The sequence below is a fragment of the Nerophis lumbriciformis genome, linkage group LG35, assembly GCF_033978685.3.
Source record: "Nerophis lumbriciformis linkage group LG35, RoL_Nlum_v2.1, whole genome shotgun sequence".
Taxonomy (NCBI): Eukaryota; Metazoa; Chordata; class Actinopteri; order Syngnathiformes; family Syngnathidae; genus Nerophis; species Nerophis lumbriciformis.
The window spans coordinates 10,062,418-10,075,000 of NC_084582.2; the positions used below are offsets into that span (position 1 = coordinate 10,062,418).

Here is a 12,583-nt window from a genome sequence, read left to right on the forward strand (position 1 = left end):
AAAGGTCTAATGTAAGATATAATTATCTATTGTTTATATTGTAATCTCAACATCTAGGTTGGAGGTAATGCAAGTGCAGACACGCTGCTGCTTTGCGATAGCATTTTTACGTCTCTTGAAATAAGGGCAAGAGCTTGAATGTCAACAATAGGGCTGCCAGATTTTGAGTAATAACACATTTTTCAAAAATTGCGATACATACAACTGCTAAAATGAAGTGTTGACAGGTGTTATCCTGTCACCGGAATAGTTCCTTCAGCCATTTTACACCGTCACCATTAAAAGTTTTTTGCAGCTACCGTACAGTAATGCATTTGCGGTTTGCTAGTCTAACCACTTTTGATTGGCCATTAGACCAAGGATGCAAAGTTAGACCTTCCGATTTAATTCTTTAACCCAAAAAATATACCACCACCTAGGGCTGGGCGATATATCGAATATAGTCGATATATATCGCGGGTTTGTCTCTATGCGATATAGAAAATGACTATATCGTGATATTCGAATATACGTTCTCAAGCAGTTGCTTTTAGCTGCGGGCATTACACTACAGGCGTTTTTCAGTCTTTCTTGTCTGTCCTTCTCACAGAGAGATAAAACAGCGCACCTTCTTACATACGTCACATACTGTCGCGCGTGCAACGTCATATGCCCTCGTGGAGCAGAGAGCTAGCGGAGTGGTGCGAGTGGTAATATGAGAGAAAGAAGGTGCGAATCTGGTAACAAATGAAGGAAGAATAATTAATTCCCAAGAAAAGCAGCACGGGGTCCATCGTCTGCCGGTGGTTTGGCTTCAAGCGGGAAGATGTTGAACAGACAACCGTAATATGTCAAGTATGCGGCAAAAGTGTTGCTACAAAAAGTAGCATTACTGCTAATTTGTAGCATCATTTGAAAAGTCACCCGCTAGAGAATGAGGAGTGCTTGAAACTCTGCATGTCAACATCTCCGGCCGGTGCCACACCCAACAAAATGCCAAAGCAACCTGCACATCAACACCATTTCCACATCAACACCGTATGAAAATTTTTTTCAACAGGAGATAACGTCCGCAGTAACTTACCACATAGCAAAGGACATACACTATTTGATTTGCAGCTAATTTTTATTTGACAGTTATTGAAATATCTTGTGTGACATCATGCACAAAAGTGCACTTTATTTGTTTTAAACTATTGTAGTGGCGTTCTGTATAAAAAGTTCACTTTAATTTAGTGTTGTTTTGATACGTCATCTTAGTGACATCATGCACAAAAGTGCACTAATAGCTTGTTTTAAAATGTCTCTGACAATATTGCACGTTCTGTTTTGGAAATTACATGAATGTTTTTGCCACAGCTTGATAACTGTTTGTTTAATAAATACAGTTTTGGTAAATTGACTTAGTTGTAGGGGTGTAACGGTACTTGTATTTGTATTGAACCGTTTCGGTTCGGTTCGGAGGTGTACCAAACGAGTACACATGCTAGCAGCGACCGGGCTAGGACAACATGTAAAAGCCAGAGCTGGAAGACCCTCCTGCTTCGTTAAGATCTCCCGTTTGGGAACACTTTGGCTGCGCGATACAACAATGGAGGACGGAGGTTTGCCGACATTGTTCAGCAGCTGCTTCTGACAACACGTCAAACATGTGTTGCACCTTTCCTGCTTCCGGCTCCCAGACCGTAGTCGAGGAGCGCAGGGGAGATACTCCTCCAGGGCCGATGTATTCTCGGGGGCAACACCCTTCACTCTACCCGGCAGTGGGTCTCCACAGCTCCGGACTCCAGGGTAAATGACGTGTCCGGCGATTAGTTGCAAATCGTGGCTTTATTGAGGTCTTGCACACAGCCAATCCAACAAAACACTAGCCACTCCCCGCACTCACGCTACCGCTCCCTCACCTCGCTCGCCCACACACTCACCTCACATGCTGTCACATATTAAAGGGCCACACACACACATACGCTACTCTCATAACACATTCCAACCCATTTGAAGCGTCACCACCGCATTCAAGCAGCCTCTCCTCGGCGAGTCAGGCAGGGCTAAAGCAATAACAAATGTTTTTATAGCAGCAGATACAAGTCCATATTGCATTAAAAACTAGATTTTGACCTACTTCTATGGTCGAAGAACAATGAGCCCATATATCTTCTTAATGCCAAGTTAGCCAGGCTGGGGGGGGGGGGGGGGGGTAAGAAAAATTAATCTGAGGCTGAGTTGACTTGAAACTGTTTAATGTTGCACTTTTTTTACGTAGAAGAAAAGTTTTGTCATTTTATTTAATGTGAGCAACAACTTGAGGCAGTTTAATGTTGATTAACGTGGACCCCGACCTAAAGAAGTTGAAAAACTTATTGGGGTGTTACCATTTAGTGGTCAATTGTACAGAATATGAACTGTACTGTGAAATCTACTAATAAAAGTCTCAATCATTAAATCAATCAAAAAAACCACTTTATATGTAGAAATGTTTTGATAAGAAACCATTCTGAGCCTTATCTTATTTAGTTTTTATTTTGTATTTGTTGACCACATTAACCCTGGCAATGGACCCTGTGTGTATATGTATGTTATGCCATTGTTTACAAATATGGTAAATAAATAACCAAAAATTTTATATTTTGTTGTTTTCTTATTGTACCGAAAATGAACCGAACCGTGACCTCTAAACCGAGGTACGTACCGAACCAACATTTGTGTGTACCGTTACACCCGTACTTAGTTGTGATTTTCCTCTCTGCATGAAAGTTTAAAATTAGCATAAATTAATGCAGTATGAACAAGAATGTTTTAATGTAGACACATAGAATCATCATACTGGTGTGATTATATGCATCAAGTGTTAATTCAAGGCTAAGGCAAAATATCGAGATATTCATTGTGTATCGTGACATGGCCTAAAAATATCGAGATATTAATAAAAGGCCATATCGCCCAGCCCTACCACCACCACTAGTTAGCCTATATACCGTACCATTAGTGGTTTAGCATAACATATATATATATATATATATGTTTAAATATCTATATTTTTCACAATTGCTAATTTTATTGAATAAAATTGCTTGCTTGGTAGCCCAAGGAAACAGTCTGGCTTTCAGGCTGTCTTTTACTGCTGTCTCGTACACACGTACACGCCTAAAGCGCGTGCACATAGACGAAAGCAGTCCCGGCGAAGCTACTAACAATTTGCAGACATGTTTTTGTCACGATAGGCAATACATTCAATGACAGCCAATGCTTGTAGCTACATTTTGACAAAACCGCTATCATTAGCTTAGCTGACCAATGCAACCAATGCACATGTGTTACGTTGCGCATACTTTACATGCATAAAGCCGTAAGAGGGCGGAAAATAATACTTTCAACACCTCTGAAAGTTTGTGTCCTCTAGGCAGCCAGATAAGGTTGCCAACATCCCCTTTAACTAGATTTTTATAGCATTTTGTACAATTGTCGATTAGTAGGCTACTACAGATGACCGTAATCATTAAGAATTTGACTATGATTTTTTTAAAACACTGTAGGTCTCCTACTGACTTGCAATAAGTCTACAGTGTACTGCCTCTCGCACGAAGTCAGCTGGGATAGACTTCAGCAACTCTAATGAGGACAAGCGATGTAGATAGTGGCTGGATGGATTTTGTGAAATTGGACGTCTTTCCGCAAAGTGTGGAAACATTTAGTTTATTATCTGACTGCAACCAAGTTGTTGATAAACTAGTTTGCTGTCTAAAGAATGTCAGGTTTGGGAAGTCAAGCTACGTCCGCCACACCAGAGTCATCTGCTCAGTACGACATTAAAACAGGAATTCAGAACATTCAGGAATTTGTCTATAAAAATATATGAATGAGTTGTATGTCAACACAGGACTTATGTACTCATCAAACCTTTTGTCAGTTTGATTTCATTTGTGTGTGTTGGCATTTTAATACCTCCCTTACTGTGGCTTTCCCTGTCTGGTGACCAGCATGTAACTGTCACTCTTCAAAATGACTGTGATAACCACCCGCTAAGATGCCACTGCAGAATAGAAGACTAGATGCGGCGCTACACATTTCATTGAGGGATAAAGACATTTTTTTAGACAAGCGATTTTTACTGACGGAGCGTACTTTTTACCCCGTAATCCAGCAGTGAAGTGTTTCTGTGGAGAAGGGATGTTTTTAAGTCTGTCTTTAGAGATGGATAAGAGTCACTTGAGAACCATAAAAGATACCATAGAAAAACTGCCTCCATAATAAGCACCTGAAGAAGTGCTTTCGAACCCTCTGATGTGGAAGTTGAATATAGGCTAGGCATAAATGAAATAGAATAGAATAGAAAGTACTTTATTGATCCCTGGGGGAAATTCAGCACCACAGTTCGCTCACAATAGACAAAATAATAGAAATAATAAATAATCTAATATATATAATATATGAATAATATAAATATATTCTACATGTATTCTACATTTAAGTGCAGTCAAGGAACATGTGCATTATACAGTCTGATGGCTGTCGGTATGAAGGACCTCCTGTGTCGTTCTGTGTTGCATTTTGGGTGTCTGAGCCTTCCACTGAACGTGCTCATTCTCTCTGCAATGTCCGAGTGTAGTGGGTGGGAGGTGTTGTCCATAATGGGTAGGAGTTTTGCTCGACTTCTCCTCTCTGACACCTCCGCCAGAGAGTCTAGCTCCACTCCTACCACGTTACTGGCCTTCTCTACCAACTTGTCCAGTCTGTTTGCGTCCCTCGCTCTCAGCCCGCTGCCCCAGCAGGCCACGGCGTACAAGAAGGCGCCCGCCACCACCGACTCGTAGAACATCTTCAACATCTTTGTACAGACGTTGAAGGATCCTAGCCTCCTGAGGAAGTAGAGGCGGCTCTGTCCCTTCTTGTAGAGTGCCTCAGCGTGTTTTGTTCCATTCAGCTTGTTGTCCATGTGTACTCCGAGGTATTTATAATCCTCAACCATGTCCACATCGACCCCCCTGATGGAAACAGGGGTCGCCGTAGTACTCCTCCTCCTTCCCAGGTCCACAACCAGATCCTTGGTCTTTGTCACATTGAGCTGGAGGTCGTTCTTTCCACACCATGTGACAAAGTCCTCCACCAGTGCCCTGTATTCCTCATCATCAGCATCCTCAATACACCCCACTTTCGCAGAGTCATCAGAAAACTTCTGAAGGTGGCAGGACTCTTGAGTGATAGTGGAAATCGGTGGTGTAGATGGTGAAGAGGGAGAGGACTGTGCCCTGCGGGGCCCCGGTGTTGCTGACCAGCCTGTCAGACACACAGTCCTGCAGTCGCACGTACTGTGGTCTGTCAGTCGGGTAATCAACAACCCAGGACACCAAGGGGGCCTCCACCTGCATCGCCTCCAACTTCACACCTAGTAGTCCAGGCCGTATGGTATTGAAAGCACTGGAGATGTCAAAAAACATGACCCTCACACTGCTCGCAGGCTTGTCTAGGTGGGTATGGGCTCGGTTCAGCAGGTAGATGACTGCGTCCTCCACTCCCAGTCGGGGCTGGTAGGCGAATTGGAGTGGGTCCAGGTGGGGCATCACTGTAGGGCGGAGTTGTTCCAGGACCAACCTCTCCATGGTCTTCATGATATGGGAGGTTAGAGCCACCGGCCTGTAGTCCTTCGACGTGCTGGGTCGCGTGCACTTGGGGATGGGGACGGGGATGGGGACCACGCATGAAGTTTTCCACAGTGTGGGGACTTTCTGCAGCCTAAGGCTCATGTTGAAGATGTGCTGGAGCACACCACACAGCTGTGGGGCGCAGGCTTTGAGCACCCTGGGGCTCACACCGTCAGGACCCGCGGCCTTGCCTGTTTGTAGCTTATTTAGCTGTGCATTCACCTGTTCTACAGACAGACACACTGGGGGGGGTCTCAGGTTGTTGGGGGAAGGGGGGGGTCATCAAGCTGGGGGTGAGGTGTTAAGTGGGGGGAGGTAGTCATTGGAGTTGGGGGGCTGTGAGGAGGGGAGGGGGGATGGATTGGTTCGCTGAAGTTGTCAGGGGGCCGGCTGGCATGTCTTGGGGGGGCTGGAGCTTGTCGGAGCCACTGTGTCAAACCTGTTAAAGAACTGGTTTAGTTAATTGGCCCTCTCTTTGTCTCCGTCCACCCCCCAAACCCACCGGCGGTTTGAGGCCGGCGATGGTCTGCATACCTCTCCAAACCGCCTTCATGTTGTTGTCCTTCAGCTTCCCTTCCAGCTTCCTCCTGTAGTTCTCCTTGGCCTCCTTGAGTTTGGTCTTCAGCAGCCCCTGAACTCTTTTCACCTCCTCCCTGTTACCAGCATTGAAAGCCCTCTTCTTAGGATTGCGAGAGTAGCAGCAGAGCAGACTCAAGGCCTACCACAGAACTGCATCCAACCGTAAAAAAAAAAAATCAGAGGATTAATGCTGTGGGAGCTCCCTTGCCTCTGTGTACACAACCCCCTTCTTCTCAACGGGCAAAGGGCACTCGGGGATGGGAAAAGTCCATGGTGCTGTGTTGCACCTGATTTTCACATTATAAAGTGAAAAGAACAGAACCTAACTAGTTCTTTGTTGCCCTTTTGTGTCCATCTTATTTTCTTGTAACCTTACTAATGTTCTTCCTCTGTCTTCTGTCTTGCTGTGTTGTGTTTGTGTGTGTGTGTAACTTCCATTTGAGCAGTTTGCAGAATGAGACTGAACATGTCTGCTCTGTGAGGAACAGTGGTTTGTATGACTACTGCTTAACAATTTCTGCCAAAAGTGTTGGAATGTTTCTGTACATAATTTAAAGACTGTAGACTTAAAACTAAGCATAGTCTAGATGTACAATTTTAAATAGTAATGGTTGTAGAACACTTTGCCTGTACCATGTGCCCGAGAGTGGTTTGTTCACATCATGCGACAGAACCCTATTGATAATGTGGACGAGTTGGGTACCCGAGTACTGCCAAGATGTCAATGAGCAAAGCAGTTTGGGGTATTTTTCCGCATAACTTCCTACTTACTGCATGCCGACAGGATCCCAGTTGTGCGTCTGATTTGATTATGGAGCATGTTCAATACCTGAGTGTATAATATAAAATCGTTCTTAAAGGTTTTATCAATTAGTGGTTGTTCTTATTGTTCTTGATTGGCATTATCTCACAAAACAAAGTCATTTCAATGCAGCCTATGATTCTCATGTTTTCTTTTCAGGCCGGCAGAAAGGACAGGAGTGATGCTCTGAACACGGCCATTGACAGGATGACAAAGAAAACAAGAGACCTTCGCAGACAGGTGTTTTTTTAAGTATATACTGTATATATATATATATATATATATATATATATATATATATATATATATATATACACACACATACACATATTTTTTTAACATTTTTATAAAAAGATGTAATCTTGTGTGGTTTTCAAACTTTATTTTTCTTCTAGTACATCCCTAGTGTAAAAGTTAAATACAAACATAATATACACACTTGGAAAATGTTGCCATTTTCTTTTTTTTATTCCACAGCTACGTAAAGCTGTAATGGACCATGTCTCCGACTCATTCTTGGAAACCAATGTACCCCTTCTGGTTCTGATCGAAGCTGCAAAGAATGGCAATGAGAAGGAAGTCAAGGAGTATGCTCAGGTGTTCCGTGAGCATGCCAACAAGCTGATCGAGGTAATGTACAACATTTGACAGTCAGTGATTTTTAAATTAAGACTGTTAAGCAGTTGTAACATATAGTTAAAGAAACAAATTACCTATATAAGGGAAAACAAGAAAACTGGCCCTTATCTTGGCTACAAAATATAATTACCTTTACTTGTTTACCAACACCATGTAATCAATTATCTAAAAAATCTAAATGTAAGAAATAATTTGTACTTAATTTTCTAGAAGCAAGATCTCAGTAATCATACCTTTCTTAAGAACACAAAGAGACGAGACACTGCAAAGTGATGACTTAAGAGCAGCAACAAGCCAGAGGCAGCACTAGTTGACCTCATTAGTGTACTTTCACTCAATTCCTTGAATGCCTGTGTCTGAGCGTCAAACGTTGACATTTCAAATGGGACGTCTCCCCATGGGCGGATGACCATGAGTCAAGCTGCATCGGCTGTCCCCTCTGTTGAGTATAACTTGTATGTATTGTAATTTAAAAAAAATAAACAAAACACCTTTATTGAAAATTCAGTTCAGTTTAAAATAACTTAAGTTATATGTTGAATATTTGATTTGAAAATCAAAAGGACTGGATCAAAAAACTGATTATAAGTAGGAATGTTCTAATCAGGGTTTATGCTGCAGATTCCGATACCAAGCATCCATGAGACATTGACTAATACCGATGACATGTATTACCTGTAAGTTTTAACCATAATTATAACCAGAAAAAACACAGGACAGCATTGTAACAATATCAACACAATATTTAAACTGGCTCCTTCTTCCCTTTAATTATATACAAGTGTTTGAGCAAAATAAAGTCAATAGTGCGCAATAATAAAACAAAAGCAAAAACTATCTATTTCTCCTTTACAAAGGATCTAATTCTCCTTTACAAAGTATTTCTGTTTCCAGGGAATTATTATCTGAAATTGTGAACATTCGCAATTACGACAAAAATGTGATTTTGCAAAAAATGTAAATATTGATCTAACCATTATGGTATCAATCATGCAATGGTTAAAGCACTGGTCTCTGTTGCTCAACTTAGTTGATAAAGGATGAATGAGGCTTCTATGAGGTTTTATTATAATTTATATACCAAATAATACATTTTGAGAATTGGTTTGAATTAGGAATCGATTCTGAATGGAATTGTCAACGTCACCCCAAGAATCTGAATTAAATTAAATTGTGAGTTGTAAGATTCACATCCATAGTCCTAATAGCATCTGCGGCAGAAACATATATGTTGTTTTAACAGCTGTTGCAATCACGTGACTTGACAGGGAAGTCATCATTATCAAAAAGTAGTGTTTTTTTGTCCACACGATGACGACAAGGTCGCATTGTCAGATTTTCCCACTCTCAAAAACTATCAAAACAATACTTTACTGTTCCCACCTAAAACATCCGTGTGTAGATAGGTTTCTCTGTAGGGATAGGCTCCAGCTTCACTGTGATTGGCTTAGAGTGAGGATTTAAGAGTGAAAATAGACAGCCATAAAAATGTATGTTAGGTATATAAAAATTAATTATTGAAAATCATGCGCCAAACATTGTCCATGGTCAAAAACACTATCAGCGTTGCACCATTCCACTCGTACTGTATAATGAGCACACGTGTTAATGGCCCAAAGGCATATGTTCCATTGGTTTGTACATGGCACATTTGTACATTTGTTTAAAAGCAACATTATGACTGACCCACATTCATCAGAGTCCTTCTAAACAAAGCCACTACCTTTTCAAAAATATTTACTTTTCATTAATTCAACTGGTGTATATTTATTTTTTCAGAAACAAGTAACCTCTCTTTCTGTTGTTCAAGTTTGATAACAGGTCATATTGGCTTTTGTAGTAGATTACGGTACATTTCAGCACACTACTCTCTGGGTAATCCCACTTTGGCGCAGTTCCTCTTAGCCCAGACATTCTCCTTCTGCTTTGTTGCCAGCATATGCCTAACAACAAAGTCTCTGGCCTACATTTTTCTGAGGAAGCACAATGTTTCTCTGAAAGATGTAAACATACTTTTAGAAGTTACTGTGTGGGTGCCTATTTCGTTGCAGTCTTGAAGAAAAACCTGTAACTTTCTCACTTATCAATATTTTATTTTAATTTATTTTTCCCTGTGTGCTCTTTTTCTGTTAAGGTGGCCAACTTGGCATGTTCCATTTCTAACAACGAAGAGGGCGTGAAGCTGGTCCGAATGGCCGCTTCCCAACTGGAAACTCTTTGTCCTCAGGTACAACTGCTGCTGACACACACTTTTAAAGAAAGCCATTGTTGTTTTAAAAGTGTGTTTGACAATGCCTACTGAGTCGACATGGGTCAGAATTAAAATAATTGCCCATAACAAAGACTTGATTTGTTAAAATATAGTAATTGGATGATTGCAGGTGATAAATGCAGCTTTGGCCCTAGCTGCAAAACCCAACAGTAAGGTTGCCCAAGACAATATGGATTTGTTCAAGGATCAATGGGAGAAGCAGGTCAGAGTCCTTACTGATGCTGTTGATGACATAACATCCATCGATGACTTCCTTTGTGTGTCTGGTGAGTGGTTGGTCACACTTTATACTAAGATATGGGATAATTATTACAAATATTGCCCTATTTGTTATGTGTTCCACTAACTACAACCACATTGTGTCCCCCAGAGAACCACATCTTGGAGGATGTGAACAAGTGTGTCATCGCTCTGCAAGAGAAAGATGTGGATGGTTTGGATCGCACTGCAGGGGCAATTCGAGGCCGCGCTGCCAGAGTGGTCCATGTGGTCACTTCTGAAATGGACAATTATGAACCTGGGATCTACACCGAGAAGGTCTTGGAGGCCACCAAGCTTCTCACTGACACAGGTACAAAACAAAAATGTAATAGTGTACTGGCTAAAATAGATCCAACATGAGGACAATAAATTTGACATCTCACATGATTGCATACTCAAGAAAGGGGTTGCATGAACACATACACTTTATATTTAAGAAGCTTTACAAATCCGCTTTAAGGCAATGTTCATTATTTCATGTAGTTTATTTGGTGCATGTAAATCGACAACTGGGCACTCCGTGGTGTTTCAATAAATGACTGCATGATCGCCATGCAGGCATCAATTTAAGTTGCATAAATAATAATTAATTAATAAAATCTAAGCCCCTTGATGTAATACAATTGTAAGTTGTCCAAAGATTTTCACCTCTTAAACATTTAAACTAATCTTTTACATGAAAGAGCATGCACTGTAACATTTATTTAGATAGCTCTCTGGGGCTTAACATTTTTTTAAATCACAGACTTGTAAAGACCTCCAAAAAAATGCTATATCTCTGAAGAAAAATATTATTTACTATCAATTATTAATTAGTGGAGTGTCATTGTCTTTTTAATGGAACTTTTTATAGATGCAGAATTACTAGCTCGTCTCCTGTGCTAAAATATACTTGTGACCTATTGCTTGTCTTTTTCTGTTGTGACTGGTGGACACTGGGTGTGATTAGTAATTCTGTTCGGTCTGCGGTTACCCTGTGGTTGCAATGGCCCACCTTCTGTGTAGAAGCTTTTTCAATATTGTTTTTTCCCCCACCTTTCATCTCCTCCCTCAGTGATGCCACGGTTCACAGAACAAATTGAGTCTGCAGTGGAGGCCTTGAGCGCGAACCCCTCGCAGCCCGTCGATGAGAATGAGTTCATTGATGCTTCCCGCCTCGTATATGATGGCATTCGAGACATTCGCAAAGCTGTACTTATGATCAGGGTAAGTTGCACATATTGATTTCCTCATACAATTGAACACTTTGCCTGCACTGTACCTTGTGCCTATGGGAAAATTGTGTCCTGTATAGCAGGGCTCTTCAAATAGCGGCGCCCAAGCCAAATACAGCCCGGGAATGACACCAGACTAGCCTGCAAGTTCAATTCTAAAACTTGGGAGTGACTAAAATTTCTGCAGCGGAGTTATATACCTGTAAATGATATTCGACTAGCCTTTTCGCAGTATGTCCTTAAAAAAGCACAGCACTCCTGTTACATAGCGTTATTTTATCATGTTTCCGAATTTTGGAAAATGGATAGAAAAAAACCCAAATGTTCACTGCAGAGGACGCTAAAAAGTAAAGTGAATAGTCAACATCGTAATCACCCCTTTACCTTTCTATAAATGTGGCCCCTAAAACAATTACCGGTAAGCTGAATAGCCCTGCTGTATGGGACGACATGATTAGATGTGATAAACATTTTAAAAGAAGTATTGTATTTAATTCCTTCATAAGATTCTATGTCTGCCATGATTTTCGAATTCAGGCAAACCCTCCATTCTATCATGCCTTGAACCTGTTTTACGCATTTAACACAGGTTTTGACTGTGAAACAGGATAGCTAATAACTCAGCTGGTATATAAATGTTATTCCCTTAGGGGAAAAAAAGTGATATCTTGGTAAAAGCAAATTATATACAGTATCGATGTTTAATAGTGCTGTCAAGAAAGTCAAAATATTGAGATTAATTATTGTTTGTAGTTCATTAATCTAATGTTGTTGTTTTTTTAATCTCACCTAAAAATAGATGAGAAAAGCTCTTTACTTTAGGTATTTACATTTATATTATTACATTATTGCAGCAGATCAAAAGACTAATATACAACCAAAAAGCGGCTTCATGGCGTCATTTATTGTTTTTTTAACAGACTTAAACAGCTGACCTCACCGAGTCTGTTTTGGCTTGGAACACTCGGGACGGACGTGGGGCTCTTTATTACTCCGCCACACGGGTTATGTCTTCGCCGGGCGTTGTTTGTCTGTTTGTTAGCAACATAACAAAAAATAATAATAATTTGGAAAAAAACAATTTCCTTTTTATCGACTACAAAGTGGAACACACGTCACTTCCTGCGTCTTCTCTCTTTCTTTTACAACACCACAATGCGGTGTGCACTGCGCAGAGGATTCTGGAAGATGTAGTTTA

The 12,583-nt window shown here is 40.9% G+C and overlaps 1 protein-coding gene across 1 annotated transcript in view; it reads left to right on the top strand.

The window, feature by feature from the left end:
• The window catches only part of ctnna1 (catenin (cadherin-associated protein), alpha 1), an 87,300-nt gene that overhangs the window by 48,181 nt on the left and 26,536 nt on the right, over positions 1-12,583 (top strand). The window contains exons 9-14 of the mRNA XM_061928095.2: positions 7,159-7,239; positions 7,477-7,629; positions 9,773-9,865; positions 10,020-10,176; positions 10,281-10,481; positions 11,226-11,377. Coding sequence (XP_061784079.2) covers positions 7,159-7,239; positions 7,477-7,629; positions 9,773-9,865; positions 10,020-10,176; positions 10,281-10,481; positions 11,226-11,377 — 837 coding nt within the window. The remainder of the gene's footprint in view (positions 1-7,158; positions 7,240-7,476; positions 7,630-9,772; positions 9,866-10,019; positions 10,177-10,280; positions 10,482-11,225; positions 11,378-12,583) is intronic.